This window comes from Phacochoerus africanus, chromosome 12 (genome assembly GCF_016906955.1).
Source record: "Phacochoerus africanus isolate WHEZ1 chromosome 12, ROS_Pafr_v1, whole genome shotgun sequence".
Taxonomy (NCBI): Eukaryota; Metazoa; Chordata; class Mammalia; order Artiodactyla; family Suidae; genus Phacochoerus; species Phacochoerus africanus.
In genome coordinates, this window is record NC_062555.1 from 21,655,827 (window position 1) to 21,676,224 (window position 20,398).

A 20,398-nucleotide genomic window follows, 5' to 3' on the forward strand; every position below is an offset into this window, starting at 1 on the left:
AGATGAGAGCCACAAACTACTGGGTGTAAGATGGGCTCAAGCATGAATTTATAATATGGGGAATATAGCCAGTATTTTATAACAACCATCAGTGGGAAGTAACTTTTTCAACTGTATTAAAAACTTAAACATAATGACATAAATAAGGAAAGGAAAACAAAGAGAAAAGCGACCAACAGAATAAAACATACTTTAAAAACTGAAAGGTAACATTTTTAGGTTTTCCTAAAATTGAGGTCAAAGAAGTAGATCATAGCAGAAAATGAAAACACAATGAAGAAGTCTTCAGATAATTAGAGAGGGTTATCTTTGCCGACGGGAGGCACGTCACACACGGTGTGCTGTGCAGCAACGCTCAAATCAACCTCTGGACCAAACTTAGCGCGTGTCACAGCAGAGAGGTGGAGCTGAGGAGTGAAATGAAGCAGGGACTCTGGTGGAAAAGGGGCTGGGAAAGAGAGTTTAAAGCCAGGACCTCTAACCTGTTACTTCCCAAAGAACTTCTCTCAGTACCGTTGCTTTATTAATCTCTGCTTCCACACTACAGCAGTTACACCCTGCATCTGAGGAAAAAGCCCTGTAGTCTGCCAGCCACCGCAGAGAAGACTTCAAGCGAAAATGTCTTTAACTTTCCCCAAGGCCTACTTATTTATCCCAGAATTTTATAACGAAATGACCCTACACATTGGTCTGAATTCTTCAATTTATAGATAAGAAAACAGGCCCAGAAAGGTCTTGTTTTGCTTAAGTCAAAGTTTAAGCCAAGTCTACTGACTGCTCAGAGTGTGAAACTCATTCTAAGTGCTTTACAATTAAGCAAACCTTTTAGATTGCAATAAAAATATTTCAGGTTAGACCTGAAGACATCCCAGATTTCTCATAGAATGATTACTTTTGTGATGTTTACCAATGCTGAATTTTTTTAAACCTTTTTCTTGAATTTTATTGCGCTTAGGTAAAATCATTGACAGAATTAAATGTAATTTTATATCATTAGGCTCATTTGAATTACTGGTACTAATAAGGCATTTCAGACAAATCATTAAATTGAAAATTCATTTTGAAGGTATCTGAAATGCCAGTCTCTCAGAGGCTTGAGATTAAAGTGCTGGACAGCACATATAATAAAATGAGAAAAAGTTCTAAGATGGGCTTAATTTTGTAACTAACTTGAAAATTATTTTCATTACATTAATTATGACTCATTTTAGTTGTAAAATTATGCAACACTCTTTCTTGTGGAAATAATAAACTACCTATATTCACTATGAAAACATACTACCCATGATGTCTAAATAATTTAAAAAAGGAAAAAGTTATTAGGACCATTTATCTGTAAATGTTTGATTTCTCTGTTAACCAAAACTTTGTTGACATTAAAATACATCCACATCTACAGACGTAACATATACAGTTCAGAAAACATTGCATCTTCATACTTACATCAGAATATTTTTGTGGGAAATTAAGCCACAAACATATTTTACATGTGTATTTATGAGCACACAGCAATAAGATCATTTTTTTTGCGGGGGGGGGGGGGAATCTCTGACAGTGTTCTGTGTTGGTCTTCGACCTGGTCTTTGAAGAAAAAATAACTCAAGCCACGCATGCCCAATATTTACTTCCTACCATCTATAAATTTTGAGGATTAGAATAAAAATGGGAAAGCCAACAGTCTAGAAAAATTCTAAGGATGTTCACAAGATTTAAAAAAATTTTAGAATGTGTACTTAAAACATAATAAAAAGCAACTGTTTTATTTTGATAATGTGGGATATTTAGTTTTGAATATATCTCATGAAAATAAATCCATGATTTTTTTTTTTTTTTTGGCCACCCCTGTGGCATACTGAGTTTCCAGGCCAAGGATAAGATCTGAGCTGCAACTCAATGCCACAGTTGCCTCAAGGCGGGATCCTTTAACCCTCTGTGCTGGGCTGGGGATCAAACTTGCACCCCAGTGCTCCAGAGAAGCCACCGATCCCATTATGCCACAGCAGGAACTCCTAAATCCAGAAATTTTAATGTAACTTCATATTGAAGGATCACTGAAGAAATCTGGGGGTTGAGAGAGAACTAAACTCCTAAAAGCAAGTTACATCAGAATTAAGGAGGCAGCAAAGAAACCTTACTCAATTTCGCGAAGTCAGAGATTTCCATTCTTCTATTTTTATCATCTCCACTTCTTTGAAAAACCTTTTTTTTTAAAACACAGCCTATGATATAGAATTTGAGGCATTACAGAGTAGTTTTTACATATGACAATTTTCACAATGTTACAGGCTCTAGGTCAGATATTTCTAAAGAGCTTTAAATTTACAGTGTTGCACACACTGTGGGTACAGTGTGGATGCATAGTTTCGTATTCTTCTAAATCATATTTCAAAAGTGAAGTTTTTATTTTCTTTTGCCATTCAAGATTCATAATCATATTAAGTAGAAATGTCATAATATCAAAGATATCTCAATTAGGAAACTCAAAAAAGTATGCGTGCTTGTTTGTTTTGGTGTTTTACTCCCTACCCCCAGTAACTATTTTAGTTATGTTACCACAGACTGAAAGATCTGGGTCGCTTGTCCTAGACAGGCTATCAAACTGTAAATGGGCATAGTGACAGAATCTGGATGTATAATCCCAGACCACAATGTGGCTGTAGGCTCACTAAGGGAGAAAAGAGGATGTGAACTTGGTAAAACACTGGACTGACAAAGACTATGGTGAGCCATACCAAAATCTTTAGGTGGTAGACCAGACATATATACTCCTGGTAATATTCCAATAGAGTCCAGCTGTCTTCTGGAAGCTTTGCACACAAGTAGGGACTATTTTTCAGAGCTAGACTAGCTGTGGTAGAAAAAGGAACAAGCTACAAAGAAAAGCCCTGAATTCTTATCCTGCCTCTGATAAATCTATTAACCAGGGAAGGTTATTCCATCTCTTGATCTTAGCTCCCTAAACTGAATAACCCTTCTCATATTAAATTCCATGACCCTAACTAGTAATACACTGTTACTAAATACAAAGAAGGCCAAACTCACAAACTTCAATGTGCCCTAGAAAATTTCAGTAAGTAATTCAAGGTACTTTTTGTACATAGAAAGATGCATGTTTCTTGAGTTCTGCATTTGAAGAAGCAGAAAACAAAATTTAACTTTAAAGATATATATATGTGTGTGTGTATATATATGTACACACATTATACACACACATAGACATATATACACACATTATACACACCCATATATATACATATATATATATATATATATGTATATATATGGCATCTTATGGCTGTTTCTCAGACTTCCTTAAGTAATCATGTTTGGTTTGCATTTCAAATAATTCCCTCCTGTTAAACATTGAGGAATAAAACCAGATCATTCATGTGCAGACAACTGGTACAGAAGGACGAGTCATCAAGATTTCCATGGTAACATACAACTTAGATTACGGCTTAGGTTATGACAGGAGAAGATGTAAACATTTTTATGTACTCAGACATGAGGTAAGGAAACAAGCAATGCAGCAGACGAAGTCTGAGCAGAGTACACGCCGTGGAACACAGCGCAAAAGGAGTGTGAACTGCAGAGGCTAAGCCACACGGCAACAGCAGATAACAGCACTGCATGAATATACATCAAAAGACACTAGTTTTTAAATACTTGGCAACAGAGCCATGAACTGCCAACCAAATGAAGTGGAGAAACAAGGAGGGCAGGTGTAATAAGGAAAAACGTCCTTATTTCTATTCTGGAATCGTGACTATGTGTTATTCGCCTTCAACCTACATCCATCCCTAAGCACAGATGTAGTCATCACCGTCTCACCCCCAGACCAGGAGAGAGACAGAAGTGGGAATGGAGGGAAGGAAGGAAAGGAGCAGTGGAGAGAAGAGAGGAGGAAGAAGAAAAAAATAAAATAAAAGGATACGTGCATGGTACTATTAGCTTTGGGTCTTACCAGCTATTCGGTGATAGAAGTAAAAACTGAAAAAAGACTGCGTACCAGCTTTCCCTTCCCTCTGCACTCAAGACTTGGGGCTCAGTGAGATGACTGACAAAAATCAGTCTCCGAGTCTTGTAACTGCTGGTTGCCCCTCACCTGTCCTTGTCAGTCACACCCACCTAAGAAGCTGATTATGACGTAATGAGACCACCTTGGCAGGATATACACAAATATCTGTCTTAGTACTCTTGGGTCACACGTGAATGCTCACTGGCTACGGCTCTGGGTGTGAAATATATAAACAGACAAATATGCCAGCAACAGGGTGCATTCGGCTGGGGAAAAAGTGGCTTTTGTAACTCTTATAGTCCATGACAGCTAATTACTACAGTCAAATGACAGAAGAGCACCTTACGAGATAATGCTCATAACCAGTTAAGTTTCTATAGCCCAGTTTCGCCCATATGTGCTTAGTGACTGTCTCACGAATCCATCTTGTTCCACTGAAATAAATTAAGGGTTAGTTTTCACCTGCCCCAACCATAAACAGATTTAACTTAAAAAAATACAAGACGTTTCAAAATAAGCAGGAAAAAAGGGTAAAACTGATTCTTTCCTTTAGCTCTGAAAGAAGTGATAAAGGCCATACTGCTTTTCTTCAGGCACATAAGAACTATGAATTACATGAGGATATCTAAAAGTTAAACATGTTTTTAAAGCAGAATATTAATTCCTATTATTTAAACCAGAGAATAATTCCAAATCTAACTTTCACACACAAATCCAGATGCCTCATCAACTAGACAATTACAATTCCCAAACTGGTTCAACATACGTGTGTGTTTGTTTTTTTCTTTTTAGGGCCGCACCCGCAGCATATGAAAGTTTCCAGGCTACAGGTCGAATGGGAGCTCTAGCTGTCCGCCTACGCCACAGCAACGCGGGATCCAATCTGCATCTGCAACTATACCGCAGTTCACTGCAACACTGGATCTTTAACCCACTGAGTGAGGCCAGGGATTGAACCTGCATCCTCATGGATAACTAGTGAGGTTCTTAACCCACTGAGCCACAACGGGAACTCCTGGTTCAATATACTGATTTTGAAATCACTATTTTGCACCAAGATGTTAATCGAAAGTAGGTATAACTTCTGAATTTTCCACTTACTACACTAAATAAAATATTTTTTATAGGAACAAACCTCTCTAGCGAAACCTTTCTATTGAATATTTTGGGGATCAACACTGACATTTAAATATTTTAAAAAGGAGCCGCCAAACATAAAAGAAAATATGCTAATATGATAAAAACAGCCTGGATCCAATTTACCTGAAGGAGAGCCATGCGCTGAGGTCATACTTTTGACCTTGGAGTCTGAGAGTCGAGAGATACTATTAGCTCTAATCCTAGGAGAAAATTTATCTGAAGGTACTAATCGGGCTCCACTTCTAATGATGGCTTCTGCGGTCCGGGAAGAGGCACTACTTCGAGAGATTGTTGCTTCGGAGTCACTGCGAGCCGATAACGAGCCGAGCCTTGTTCTACGAGGCTGAGCCAACAGATCGATCCGAGAGATGTTACGCCGTCCGGTGGGAGGTTTAGATGTCGAACTCGTGGTGGACACTTCGGAAGCCACGGAGGCTTTGTCGGCATCGGCAAGTTCACTGTCTGAAGCTTCGCCGAGTCGGGCTCTGCGCAGGAGGGAGGTCCTGGTAGGTCGCGGCCTTGGAAGGGTGGTGGATTTAGCCGAGGAACCGGGCGCCCCAGGCGAAGTCTTGGATTTGGTCCCCTTGCTCCCCTCCAGTTTGGCGTGGGCGTGCTCTTCGGTCGAGGCAAGCGGCGTCCTTCCGTGAGGTTTACAGGCGTACGTTTCCTGGTCGGATGACATGACATCGGAGATGGCCGAGTGAGGGACACTGGAGGTTTGGTCGTCATCGGTCAAGTCTACTGAAGGCTGCCGTATTCTTCCGCTGGACTGCACAAATTTCCGACCCTCGGCCCTAGAACCTACATCGGCGGAACGACTCTTTGTTTTCTTTTCGATTTTCTCCCGAGCCCCCGAAGATGACGACTTTGTGACATCCTTGGAAGGAGAGCCCGTGGAACACCTGTCTTTATAGAGACTCGTGAAACTCTTTCGCTTTTGGGTGGACTTCCTCTCAGTCTCGCCAGTCACCAGACTGATGGTACTGGCTGTGTCCACGTCAGATTCTGGTGAGATGGAGTTGTCTCGGTTGTAACTGGGAGTGTCTGGGCCCTCATCCGTTTTATTATCTTCGCGCAGCTTAGCTTCTAGAAAAGCCATTACTGCCTCTGTGTCTTTAAGAATGAGAGTCGTGTCCATACTAGAGTCAGTGTCCATGGAGTCACTTCTTTCTCGTAGTCTGCTGGCAGTTGTCAGGGCTAAAGAAGGAGGTGTAGACGAAGTCTGTTTGTTTATATGCGGAATGAGTTCTATGGGTATGTTGGGGCTCGGTTTTTCTATAGTGAAGCTCCCTTGCCGCACTAGGGGCTTGGAGGAATCCTTCTTGTCCGCTGCCTTTGAGGTCTGACTTTTCAGAAGTTCCTCAGCTTTTTTTCGCTTGCCCTCGTTTTGGGTCACTCTTTCTCCTTTGCTGCTAGAATGTCCTGGGACTTTTTCTTGAGGCTGTGACTCTGGCTTCAAAGAGTCCTCCCTACATCCATCGACCTGACCAGGAACACTTTTTGAAGCAGACAGCTTGGCAGGTGTCCACTGTGCCTGTTCCTTTTGTTCTTGTTGCTGGATTTTAGCTAATGTTTGCTTGACCAAAGAGGCCTCCTTATCAGTTTCACTCTTCTCCTTTCCAGAATAGGAGCTGCCAAAGGGAAGCAGGGTTTTGTTATCGCCACCAGTTTTAAGAGTTTCACCGTTCACTGCCTTATTCATTTTACTCAGGGTTCTGTCTGCATCTTGCTTCTCCCTCTGGTACACCTGCGCAGGTGCTTCTTTCTCCTGAAGTTCCGTGTCTTGTTTTTCTCCTATCTCTGACCTCTGTGCTATAATCTTTGCTCTGGAGCCCTCGAGAGACTTTTCTTCATTTGGAAGCTGGGGAAGGGTTCGTCTCCTTCGCTCTCCCTGACCAGCCAAGGAAGCTACCAAGCCAGCACTTCTCACTGAAATGCCAGATTCACTGATATCTGCATCTATAAAAGGAAACAACAAAGCAGGAACTCATTGGGGCAAAAACATAAAAACAAAGTCACTAAACAAGATTTTGGGGTGTCATAAGTCAAAGACAAAATGAGTTTCTATTTCCACATCTAATGATAATTAAGAATAGATAAAACGCCACATACAAATTATTTTTTATTTGTAATTAACTGAATTTAACAACAGCACCATAAGAGGCATACAACTGTGTTTAAAAAATACACTTTATATTCATTTCACAGAAGTATAATGAAAAGGCGATTAAATCACATTACACAGATCTGTAAAAGATGTATTGAGTAAATTATGTGTTAAGTGAATTCTTTTTCATTGATGTATGGCACAAGGTGGCATTTAAATATTTGTTGTATTAATGAATGGAATAGTTTGGAGTTGTGTTAGTCTTATTTTAAAATTTTCATTTATATATGTTGCATATATATAAAATCATATAAAAATTTGTGTTTGTATATATATGCTTCACCTACAAATTATCTCTTTAGCTTCAGTTAGGGTTATATTTTAATGACATCTGCATTAGTAGTAAAAATAAAATTTAATGTAGGATGAGCAGGAGCATATGTGACTGTGTTTATTGAGGTTTAATTTATTTCTCCCTATATAGATTTAGCTTATAGTACTTTAAAAGCTGATGTATGGTTCACAGAAAGAAAGAAAGAGAAGAGAGAGAAAGAAAGAGAGAAAGGAAATACCATTCTCTAAAGGAAGAGGGATGGACAATTCCATTATCCTGTCTTCTTGATCATGCCTTGTATGATTGGCAGCCAAACTAGCCCACTGTGAAACCCAACGCTTGTTTCCAGATGAAGATGTGCCTTCCTAAAGGGTAAAAATAAGAGAATGAAATTATACAGTCAGGACCCATCTGATCCTCCTGTTCAGAGAATTCCATTTCATTCTTAAATTCCATTTAACCTGTTGTACAAAGCAATATTTAAACCTCATATTCCTGTATTATCATTTATTTATTTAAACCTCATATTGCTATATTATCAACATTTCTTCACATACAAAATGAAGATTTGGGGGGTTACCCCTTTTAACTAAAACATTATCACTGTGAATGTAGTATAATTTTCCCTACCAATTAAATACAAACAATGGTATTAAAGTAAGCTCTTAGTGCTCATAACTTACTGCTGCTAAATAAATTCGGCTGTACGACTAAAGCTTTGTGGACGCTATAGTGAAGTTAGTTCTACTCCAGGCGGCAGAACAGAATCTGAAGACCTGTTCCTAAGTTGTTCTCCAGCTCTCTAAACGTCAGAGTCTCAAGGAGTAATTAAGTCTGCCAAGTCATGTTCAGGGATTTCAAAAACAAACCCAAGGCTGCAGGCTTTTTTTCCACAACACTTTAGTATTTCCAGAAGAAGCTAGAAATCGCTCAATCTTTAAGAAGTTTTGTATAACCAGACTGAACCTAGACCTGCCCCTGTCTAGATCTGTCTTTAAGGCAAGTGCTCGGTCAGATGTGAAACAGAATTTAATTCATGACATGGTTCCATGGACTTATGGATGTACACTGGGTCAGTCTTTAATACGGAAGATCAAAGATTGTAGAAAAAATGTTTCCTCACTAAAAATCTAAGCCAAGGTTTAGTATTAAACCTGTAATGACCACTAAGGAATGGGACGCTATGGCCAAATTTCATTCTGAATTATCCAAAACACTATTTTATTATAAGTGTTAAAATGACAGGCTAGAAACTGATAAAGTAAATATTGAAGGTGAAAATAATAAGTTGTATAACATAGCAATGCACATAAAAGGAAGCCTAAGGGTACCAAAACCTGCTAGAATCCTTGAATTCCTTTTGGGATTTCGTGGGAGCTGCCCACAGTTCTGAGACTGAGGAAATACTACAGCCATTCACACCATGCTAGGAATACCCACAGAAGGGTGGGTTTTAAAGACATATGTTCATGTAGAACCATTCGGTGAAGACAGTTCTGATGGCTTCTTTAGGTGGTTCCTTCAAAGTCAAGAACATACTCGGGCTATATATAAATGTACTTGGCACGGGTCAAGGGGACAAACAGCAGAAGAGGGAGTGTTACAAATTCACAGTCACCAGCACCCTTCCTAGATTAACCAGAATACCAAAACATTGCTTCAAATAAGTATCAATTGCTTTCAGGAAGTAAATTATGCATCTCGTAAAATAGAAGTCAGAATAAAAATTCCCTAAGATCAAGGAGGAAAAAGGAATACTAAAATACAGTAACTGTTTCGATAGTTTTCAGGAAGGAGCAGACCATAAAGAGACAATTTTTACATTAATAAGCAAATATGTATCCATACTTACCTATCTATAAAGAATATTTAACTTACATTTCACAGATATTTCATTTTGTTTTATGTATACCATAAGATTTTATTTATATTTTATATTTACTTAGCTATTCCTGAATTTTAAATTAACTCATTTCCTGAAAGGCAATACAGCATAATGAATAAGATAATGAGTTAAGAAATTAAGGCTCCTTAAGGTTCAAATTCTGGCTCCACAAAGTATGAGTTTTAAGACCCTGAGCAAGTTAATATCTACATACTTCAGTTTCATTATTTGTGAAATGGTACACAGCAAGTGTGTGGATGTTAAATCTTATTAGTTGAATAAGTTATAATTATTTAATACTTCTCAATTATATACATTGTTCTATATTTCTTTCTGACATATCAGTGTAGAATGAAATTCTAATATCATTTCTGGGAAGGGAATAAATGTGTGCATAGATCTCAGACTATTATTATGCTGGGTGCTTTTCCCTGTAAATAGCTTTTATTAAAAATATCATTTGTACAGATGGGAAAACTGAAGCTAAGAGAGGGGAAATGACTGGCTCAAAGGTGCTGTTAGATGTGGCAGTTCTGGGATCTGCACTCAGGTCTTAGAAGCTCTACCATACCTCACACGGTAACTCTCTTAACCAGGCCACCCCTAATTAATTCCACATTATTCTAGTTACCTCCTGGGCTGTCCTACAAGGGTGCCTATCTAGGTCTATCAGTTGTACCTGTCAGGCACTACTTTGCACATGTATCCTGGCACGATAGATCTTTCCATTCCAAACACACGACCCTCCTAGAAAGTACAAGCAGTGTATTTTTTTGTTTGTTTTATCTCATAATGCCAAGGAGAGCAGTGAGCACATAGCTCATTAGCTGCCTACTGAAATTTAACATTTTCCCTCACTGGCAAAAGAATATTAATTTTAAGAGTATTTTACAAGAGGATGTATCAGTTGCTTAAATAGAGTGGACCCTTGAACAAAGAGGGGGGTCGAGGGGAACAGGGGCGCCAACCCTCTGTGCAGTCAAAAACTCATGTGTAACTTTGCAGTTGGCCCTCTGTATCCCCGGGTCCCCATCCTTGGGTTCAACCACGCATGGGCTGTGTACTATTGTAGTATGTATCTAACAAGAAACATCTGCCTGTTAAGTGGAGCTGTGCGGTTCAAACTTGTGCTGTTCAAGGGTCAGCTGTAATTACAAATGACACAAATTTATACTATGTGCATGTAAAAAATAGGAAGCGATGCATACCTCTGAGCTGGGAAATCCAGGTGTACTCAGTGGTTTTCTTTCTTCCATTACTATTGCAGCAGAACTGAGAGCCCAATCTTTGACCAGATCTTTATGCTTTTCATTGATAATAGGCCTATTATAATCCTGATTGTCATCTACTCCAAATACCTAGGAAGAGAAAATTATTTTATAAATGAACAGTCTAAGCATCAGATTAATAGGTGACTATTATTAGTAACATCAGAGGCAAATAATGTTTTTAATTAATTTCATAGATAATTTCCATAATGAGGGAAATCTGTTTAAGGACGGGGTGGCATCCAATAGGTGTAACGGCAGGAAAGGGAAGCAGGGCAGCGGCACGTTACGTAAACATCACTACCCTTTTTTAACCTTTAGCAAATGTTCTATTTAATAATAAATAAGCGATATTCAGGACAGTACCTCTGATTTGTTAAAAGATGTTAGTAACAGTAAACATTATAATAATGCCAAGAGTTAGGACAGAATACCACACCACTTTAGCTTGTCTCTTTGCTCTGCTATTTTTGAGAAGCATGTTGGAAGCTGAAAGGTATGGGTGATTTTATCTGTTCATTCCCTAACAAACGCTTAACATTTACACGGATGAGGTGCATTTATACCTATGATTTTCTAAGGTCCTAAATAACAGATTTTATTGTATGATCTTTGTATAGAATATACCATAATCCTCAAACTTTGTATAGAATATTACATAATTCTCCAACGTAAAGGACTCTGTTTGAAGTGCAGATTCCTGAGTCTATTCACAGAGATGAGCATTTTCAATAAGAAGGTTGTTGGCTGTTTTATGGTCAACACTTTTGAAATATTTTAAACATAAAGACCAACAATTAGTCATGTGCCTTTAAGGGTAATTGCCTGAGTCTTACTCATTTATTGGCACAGAGTAGGCCCTGATGTTGCTAAAGAGACTGGAAAAAGGTTGTAATTAAATAAAGTTTAACATTCTGTTTTACTATTATGCCTACTTTGTTTCCAATACTTATATTTATAGGTATAGCTGGGCTCTAATTGTTACAACGAAGAAGAGTGTTTGATTTAGCCTTGTGTAGAAAAGGATCTTTAGAACATAACCAAAGAGGCTTCATTTTCTACAACAAAAGGAAAAAACCTTAAACTATTTTTCTAAAAAAAATTTTTAATAACACGATCACCTATCTGGTAAATCATGAAGTCTACATTTAGCAACGCAGGTATCAGATTTTCAAATTCACTAAACTTCAAAATGTTACCACTAGATGGCATTACTTACTTATTCAACAATAAGTGGTTTTCAAGAATTACGGTTTAATATTCTGTTGAACCATTCAATATTCAAATGATCCTTGCTTTAAGAACAAATTGTGTATTATGAACTTTAAATCAAATATGAATTTTAATCATACACGGTAGCACAGTACAGAAGTGAAAAAAAAACTGCTTCATTTTACTAAACATTAGAATTAACAAGTTTAAGAACTTTAACAAGAATAGCAGTAAAACACACGAAGTATACCTTTCTATGCACTCTGCCTTCAACCCCACTTGTAAGAAAAAGGAATTAGAACTACTAAATCATTAGTGATTTTCTTAAATTTTAAAATTATCTCTAACTCAAGTCACTGAACTCCAGCTTTACTGAAGTTTATCTCATTTGTGTAATTGCGAGAAAAAAAATCTAGAGTAAAAGATAAAAATAACCCCATGTGATTTCCTGTAATGCTGTATCTCTCCATGTTAATTGATCAATTACCTTCAGTTAATTTCTGATGTGATGCTATTTAATTCTAATCATTCTCAAAATGGACTTCCAAAACTTCATTTCCTCAAATAGCTAAGCACCAACAGTTTCAAATATATTATACCTCTCCAAATCACCTCTTACACTATTTTGAAACGAAAACCAAAGACATACACAGGAACTAAGTTCTTAGGGAAGGGGACTGAAGTTGTATAGACAGTACTCAGGTGACTTTTTACAGATTCCTCTGAAAGACTCAGAGACAGCTGGACGCACATCTGTCAGAGAGGCAACAACTTATTTTCCAAACCGGTGACAGCCCGAGGTGCTGCTGTATGGGTAAAGAAGGCTTCAAAGTTCATACCAGTATTTTTGATGGTGTTTAAAAAATTGATGACAGTTAATGACTAGCTCAGCTTGACACTGAAGTTGTCACTTCTGTGTCTAAGTACAAAAAATCCACAACTTCCATGGGAAAACAGAGAAGACAGGAACAGCTGTACCATCCATATACTTTAAAGCTGCAACACTTTTTACATCTAAAAAAATACACTAGGAGTTCCTGTGGCGGTTCAGCGGTAACAAACCCAACTAGTATCCAAGAGGATAGGGGTTCGATCCTTGGCCTCACTCAGTGGGTTAAAGATCCTGTGTTGCCATGAGCTTCCGTGTAGGTTGCAGACACAGCTCAGATCCTGTGGGGCTGTGGTCTAGGCTGCCAGCTGCGGTTCTGATTCAACCCTAGCCTAGGAACTTCCATATGCCGCAGGTGCGGCCCTAAAAAGGAAAAAAAGACAAAAAAAGTACATAAAATCTGACATACGATATCATACTTAGAACTCGAGAGCTCCTCAAAGCAGAGACCAAGTTTGCTAGATTTTCTCATCTTTTCATTCTAGATTTTGTCCCTCGGTGATTCCACGTATCCCTGAGGCGTCACTTAAATCACCAACTGTGCACAACTGCTCACCTGTTGACTCCCTCCTCCTAGACGGCTCAAAGGTATTTCAAATGAATGATGCCAACCCAGCCTCCTGAATCTCTTGTCCCCACTCTGAGCAGGGCTCAATTAAAGCCCTCATGCCCTGATGAAGTATACGATCAGGGTCCCTCACTCAGCTAGACACATTTTGGGGCTAGAATCCAAAGTGGGAAAGGGGGAGAGATCAGATGTCTACCCGACCTTGATGCCTCCTCTCTAAATAGGATGCTCCTCCTCAAGTCTGTCAGTTTCTAATTCTTCCCAGGAGGAGGAAGGAGAAGTAGGAACAGAAAAACTTCTTTTTGAACTTGTACCCCCTGAGCTCTCTGGGACTGGCGGTTTACAGACAGATTTTTTTTTTGTCTTTTTTTTTTTTTTTTTTTTTTTTGTTGCTATTTCTTGGGCCACTCCCACGGCACATGGAGGTTCCCAGGCTAGGGGTTGAATCGGAGCTGTAGCCACCGGCCTACGCCAGAGCCACAGCAACGCGGGATCCGAGCCGCGTCTGCAACCTACACCACAGCTCACGGCAACGCCGGCTCCTTAACCCACTGAGCAAGGGCAGGGACCAAACCCGCAACCTCATGGTTCCTAGTCGGATTCGTTAACCACTGCGCCACGACGGGAACTCCACAGACAGCCTATTGACCTTAGGGGCTGGGGTGGCTCTCGTGTGCCCTCTCCTATAGTTCCCCTGGTCTGGGTAGAAGCATCTCTAGACTGAGAAGTGACCTGTGATCCCTCCCACAGCCTCTAGGTTTAGGGTAAGAAGGTAGAATTATGGGACGTGTCCTCAGGCATTTCCTTTGAATGGGTGCAGGTGGTATCTGGCATCTCATGTGGGGATTTCACATCCATTTCTCATTGGCTACTTGAAACAATCTTAGGACCTGTTACTGAGGTATGTATGGTACTTGTTATCCACAGGCTGCTGGGCACTTATTTTAAAATCACGACTAAAGAATGGAACTGCATTCGTACTGATCATATCAAAGTGTCTAAGTAAAAAGGCACTCAAGTCTCACCCTCAGGAGACAAGAACACCTCCTTCCTCAATGAGCAAGGACCTCCCGGGTAAGGACAGCAGGATCTGTACCGGTTCAAATCAAAGCAGAGGTTTCCAAGGCTTATGGAAATCACTTGACATACATGCAGAAATTCCAGTCACTAATATCAGGGAATGAAATCAGGAAGATGTGGAGTTCCCGTCGTGGTTCAGTGATAATGAACCCGACTAGTAGCCATGAGACGTGGGTCAATCCCACGTGGGTTAAGGATCTGGCGTTGCCATGAGCTGTGGTCTAGGTTGAAGATGAGGCTGGTCGGGCATTGCTGTGGCTGTGGTGTAAGCCGGCGGCCACAGCTCCGATTCAACCCCTAGCTGGGAACTTCCGTACGCCGCAGGTGCCACAGCAAAATGCAAGAAAAAAAATTCAGGAAGATTTAATAGACGAGAATTTCTCTAAACTTGTAATTGTTCATGAAAATCTAATTTCAGATTTTAAATGAAAAATCCCTTAAAATTCAGTGGAATGCAGAAAAGAAACTCATGGACTTGGAGAGCAGACTTGTGGTTGCCAAGGTGGAGGGAGTGGGATGGATTGTGGGTTTGGGGTTAATAGATGCAAACTATTGCATTTGGAGTGCTTAAGTAATGAGATCCTGCTGCATAGCAAAAGGAACTATATATCTAGTCACTTAGGATGGAACATGATGGAGGATAATGTGAGAAAAAGAATATGTGTGTGTGTGTGTATGTGTGAGAGAGAGAGAGAGAGACTGGGTCACTTTGCTGCACAGCAGAAATTGACAACACTGTAAACCAACCAACAAAAAAATGAGGTGGAATAAATAGTTCTAAATGTATAACACCGTCATTTTCGTAACGTATTTATAATCAATTTTTTTGTTGTTGTCTTTTTAAGGCCACACCCGCAGCACAGGGAAGTTCTGGAGGCTACGGGTCAAATCAGAGTTGTAGCCGCTGGCTTAAACCACAGTCACAGCAATGTGGGATCTGAACCGCATCTGTGACCAAAACCACAGCTCATGGCAATACCAGATCCTTAACCCACTGAGCGAAGTCAGGGATCAAACCTGTGTCCTTATGGATGCTAGTCAGATTCATTTCCGCTGAGCCACGACAGGAACTCCCATAATCAATTTTTATATTTAAAATTCAGAAATTCCCACTGTGGTGCAACAGGATCAATGGTGTCTCTGGAGCCTGGGACACAGGTTCAATCCTCTGCCTGGTGCAGTGGGTTAAGGATCCGGTGTTGCTATAGCTGTGGCATAGGTAGCAACTGCGGCTCAGATCTGGTCCCTGGCCTGGGAACTCCAGATGCCGCAGGGCAGCCAAAAAAGGAAAAAAAAAAAATTCAGACAAAATTTTTAGAAAAGAGCTCAGAATGGGAGTATGGGAGATATTTCATAATTTCTCATGGTATACATCAAACACATGTACATTCATGTTCACAAGAGCCAAAAGGCAGAAACCCAAATGTCCATCAGTGGATGAATGGATAAACAAAATGTGGTCTATCCACACAACAGTATGTTATTCAGTCATAAGAAGGAATGAAGTACTGATGCATGCTACAGCATGGAAGAACCTTGAAAAGATTAAGCCAAGTGAAAGTAGCAAGTCACGGGATTCCACCTTTTTTTTTTTTTTTGTCTTTTTGTCTCTTTAGGGCTATCCCCGAGGCATATGGAAGTTCCCAGGCTAGGGGTCCAACTGGAGCTGTAGCCGCTGGCCTACACCACAGCCACAGCAACACAGGATCCAAGTAGCATCTGAGACCTACACCACAGCTCATGGCAACACCAGATCCTTAACCCACTGAGCGAGGCCAGGGATCAAACCTGCGTCCTCATGGATGCTAGTCGGGTTTGTTAACTGCTGAGCCATAATGGGAATTCCAAGATTCTATTTTTATGAATGGTCAGAATAAGCAAATCAACAGACACAGAAAGCAGATTAGTGGCTTCCAGCAGCTGGAGGAGGCAGGAATCAGAAGTGACTGCTTAATAGGTATGCGATTTCTTTTTAGGGTCATGAAAGAAAAATGCCCAGGAATTAGAAAGTGCTGATGGTCACCCAGCATTGTGAATACACTAAGTCAGTGACCTGCACACTTTAAATGGCTAAAATGGTGAATGTTATGTGAATGTCACCTCAGCTATTTAAAAAAGGCACCATCTGGCCTGATCTTCTTCCACGTCACCTCTGTCTGGGTAAAAACATACTCTCAAATCTTTGTCCTCCTGCAGAATCTGGGCCACATCCTTGATTCTTCCGTTTCTTAGGAGACTTGCAGCCACACTCTCTTCTCTTTCCATCACTGTTTAGGATCCTTTTTCTATTGACTCCTTCTTTTGTATGTTCACATCACACTCAGATCTAATCTAATGTCTTTATGGTTAAAATGTCCAATTTCTCTCTTCTCCATGGCTTATTTCATTATCACGCATTCCTTTCTTTCATCCCTAACATCTGGCTGGTCATCGACAGCCATCTTAACCTTCTCTTGCCAAACAGATTTTTAGATACTGAGTGGCAAGGTAGGTATTGCTAGAAACTCAGAGGTATCTCCAGTTTTTTCCAATCAAGACAATTCTGGAAGTTCCCGTGTGGCTCAGTAGTAGCAAACCTGACTAGTATCTATGAGGATGCAGGTTCCATCCCTGGCCTCACTCAGTGGGTTAAGGATCCAGCACTGCTATGAGTTGTGGGGTAGGTCACAGATGCCAGTTGGATCCCACCTTGCTGTGGCAGCTGCAGCTCTGATTTGACCCCTAGCCTGGGAACTTCCATATGCCACAGGTGTGGCCCTTAAAAGACAATGTCCCTGAAACTTATACATGTCTTTTGAAATGATCTACAGACTTTTGTGACTTTCATACTTATTACAAAGAGAAGCTTACAAAACATACGAAGTTTTAAATTATACATTTTAACAAGTTACTTTGGAATCAAAATACAAACTAGTTTTAGCACATAAAATACAGGAAAGCCTGTTTGTGGAAGCTTGGTTGGATTTAATCAATCTATAAATTCGCTGAAATCAATAAGCTAATGTATAGCTAAGAACATACATATACGGATAAAAATGAAAAAGCATGTCACAAGATTTTCTTTCTCATTCATTCATTAAAAAGACATTTACTGAGCGCCAGGCACTGTTGTTCTAGGCACGAGGAATACAGAAGAAGACAAATAAGGCCATTCTAGAAAGAAGAGAGAGAAAATAAACTAGCTAGTGGTACATTCCACAAAGGAAATCTAACATGGTAAAAGGAGGGGAACACTGGGGCTCTATCAGATGGGGTGGTGAGACAAAGTCTCTGCAAGCGAAATATGAGAAGGAGGTAGGCAGGCAAAAACCAAACCTAAACAACACAGAAAAACACACAAGGCGCAGCTCATTAGAGTGGAGAGCCTCTTAACAGCAGGAAAATAAACGAGACTTCGGAGAGTAACAGAGAAAGGAACACAGGGAGGCAAACCTATTAAATGTTAAGCTTTTGACTGAAAAAAAGCAAAGGTTTCCTTATAAAGCTTTGGGAATTAACACAGCAGGATAGGGTTTCCTATGCCTAAGAGGACATGGGGCGCTAGGAAGGGGAGAGGAGAATCAGAGTAACCAAAAGTAAATTCTCCTGATAGAAAAATTTTAAATTTTTTTTTTTTTTTTTGTTCAGTGAAAAGACAGCAAGAAAGAAGACTAGTGTATGAGGAAGAAAAATCAAGCTGTCAGAATCGACCTGTTAAGAACCCCACTATTTCCTTTGGCCCATCAACTCAGATTTTTCTAGATTAAAAGGAAGCAGAAAAAAGTGTTACGTCCAAATTCAAATGCAGCCTCTGTTATCAAGGTCTTCTCTTACCACACCAGGCTCTCGTTTGATCTCTTCTCCACCCATCTCATCTGGTGTGTGAGTGGACTGTGGACACACTTCCTTCTGCTGTGCCCTACCTGGCACTCTCTGCCTAACTCTGACTCTACTTTATCACAGCTCCCTGGCTCTGACCTGGACCCAATCTTGCCGTGAACCTCAGAGTCAGGAACAGCTTACACCTGGATCCAGGCTCGCAGCTCTGGCTTCCTCTGGGCTGACTCACTGCTGTCGAGGTTCTTCCTTCCGTGATCCCAGTCTTGTTACAGTTCTCCTGGTTCTGGATTCTTCCCTATGCCCCGGCTGCCGACAGAATCAGCACTGAGGGATACAAAGCCCCAGGATGGGAGAGATGATGCTAAAAAGAGGTACCCGGGGAGTTAAAGCTCAGGAGAGGAGAGGTACCCCGAAGAAATGGTCCATGGGACGGGATTTCTGGAAAGGAGAGATACTTGTTTCGAAAGACACAACCTCAAGCCCTCAACAATGGCCAATTTCTCTCTTTCATTTAATCTTTCGCTTTCTGTTTTCACTACAAGTCTTTCTCACTGAGCTTGAAAGGCTAGAGCCAGGAGTTCCCCTTGGGGCTTAGAACCCTACTAGGGTCCATGAGGACAGAGGTTTGATCCCTGGCCTCACTCAGTGGGTTAAGGATCCGGCGTTGCTGTGAGCTGTAGGTCGCAGACACGGCTTGGACATGGCACTGCTGCCTCTGTGGTGTAGGCTGACATTCGACCCCTAGCCTGGAACTTCCATATGCCTCGGGTATAGCCCTAAAAAGCAACAACAACAAAAAAGGGAGGCTAGAGCCGCCCTGACAACATCCTCCTCTTCCCTGGGCAGTGCTTTGGATGAAGGAGTGGGGAAAAGAAAGTGGCTCTACAATGGGTTTTCTAGGTGTCACAGGGAAGTCAAAGCAGGGAGGTCCAGGGGCAATTAGCATGGCTACGGAAGACAATTACCTTCAGTCCAGGCAGTTAACAGCACTTTCTTATTAGAGCGCATCTCCATGCAAGCTTAGACGTAAAACTTAAGAGGTCTTTATAAATAACAGACATTTGTGTTAATAGCATAAAAGGTAAATTTGGGGACACAGCATAAAATAAGGTTATCTAGGGACAAACCCACCACACGAGCATACAAACCCCAGTGCTGTGATCCCATAACCTGGGGGCTGGGTCAGGGGATATCTCAGGCCCTTTTAACTACGACCATCACAGAAGATGATGGCATTTTACTTCATCGTCTCTTTAAAGAAAGCCCATCTTAAAAGTGTACAACGTCTCCGAGTTAAGATGCAAATATATGTTCTACTTTTCTTCTCTACACCCAGGAAGACAAGGTATTTAGGGGAAAACCCGAACAGGCCTTCCAGGGCTTCTCATAGCGAACATCGGTGTAGCACGTGACGCTGCTGCTCAATCACTTCTTTTTCAGTCTTTCTGACTCCAAGATGCTCTTTTCATTTGGTTTGCTCTTATTCCTGTTTGATCCTCCTTTATTCACTCTTATTCCTTTATCCACCCATGTTAGCGTTGCTAAGAATTTCCTACTTGGCCTCTTCTTACTCTAGGCATTCTTTCCAAGCGATCTCAAACATTATTGTGCATTCAGCTACTCTAACTCCGAAATCGGTATCTTAGCCCAGACCTCTTCCCTAAGACACGGAGGACATGCATATTCGACTGCCTATTGGACATGCCAGCAGCTCTTTTAACTGCCTTCTCTGCTTCCAGCCTTTCCAATTTTCCATCCCTTCTTCACACTTACGACAGTGACTTGATCATACCTGCTGTACTTAAAAGGTTGCAATGGTCCACCGCCGCCTTTTCAGTATTAAAAAATCTGAAGTTTTTAGGATGATACACAGGGGCCTTCACTATCGACTTCAACCTCAGTTCTCTAAAAGTAACTGTGGTCTTCCGCACAAGTCCTCCACTTTCTTGTGCTTTTGAACACGTTGCTCCGTATGTCTGGAAAACCTTCGACCACGCTCGTTATGGGATCAAGTCCACAGGTTTCAACATACGCTTAGTTGGCAATTAAATTCAATATCTATTGAGTACATTCTACAC

At 40.6% G+C, this 20,398-nt stretch overlaps 1 protein-coding gene across 11 annotated transcripts in view; it reads right to left on the reverse strand.

The window, feature by feature from the left end:
- The window catches only part of CEP170 (centrosomal protein 170), a 125,676-nt gene that overhangs the window by 25,827 nt on the left and 79,451 nt on the right, over window positions 1-20,398 (reverse strand). For all 11 annotated transcript variants that reach the window (XM_047754906.1, XM_047754904.1, XM_047754905.1 and 8 more), the window contains 3 exons: window positions 10,693-10,842; window positions 7,838-7,964; window positions 5,282-7,117 (listed from right to left, as the gene is read on the reverse strand). In XM_047754906.1, the coding sequence (XP_047610862.1) occupies window positions 5,282-7,117; window positions 7,838-7,964; window positions 10,693-10,842 (2,113 nt within the window). The remainder of the gene's footprint in view (window positions 1-5,281; window positions 7,118-7,837; window positions 7,965-10,692; window positions 10,843-20,398) is intronic.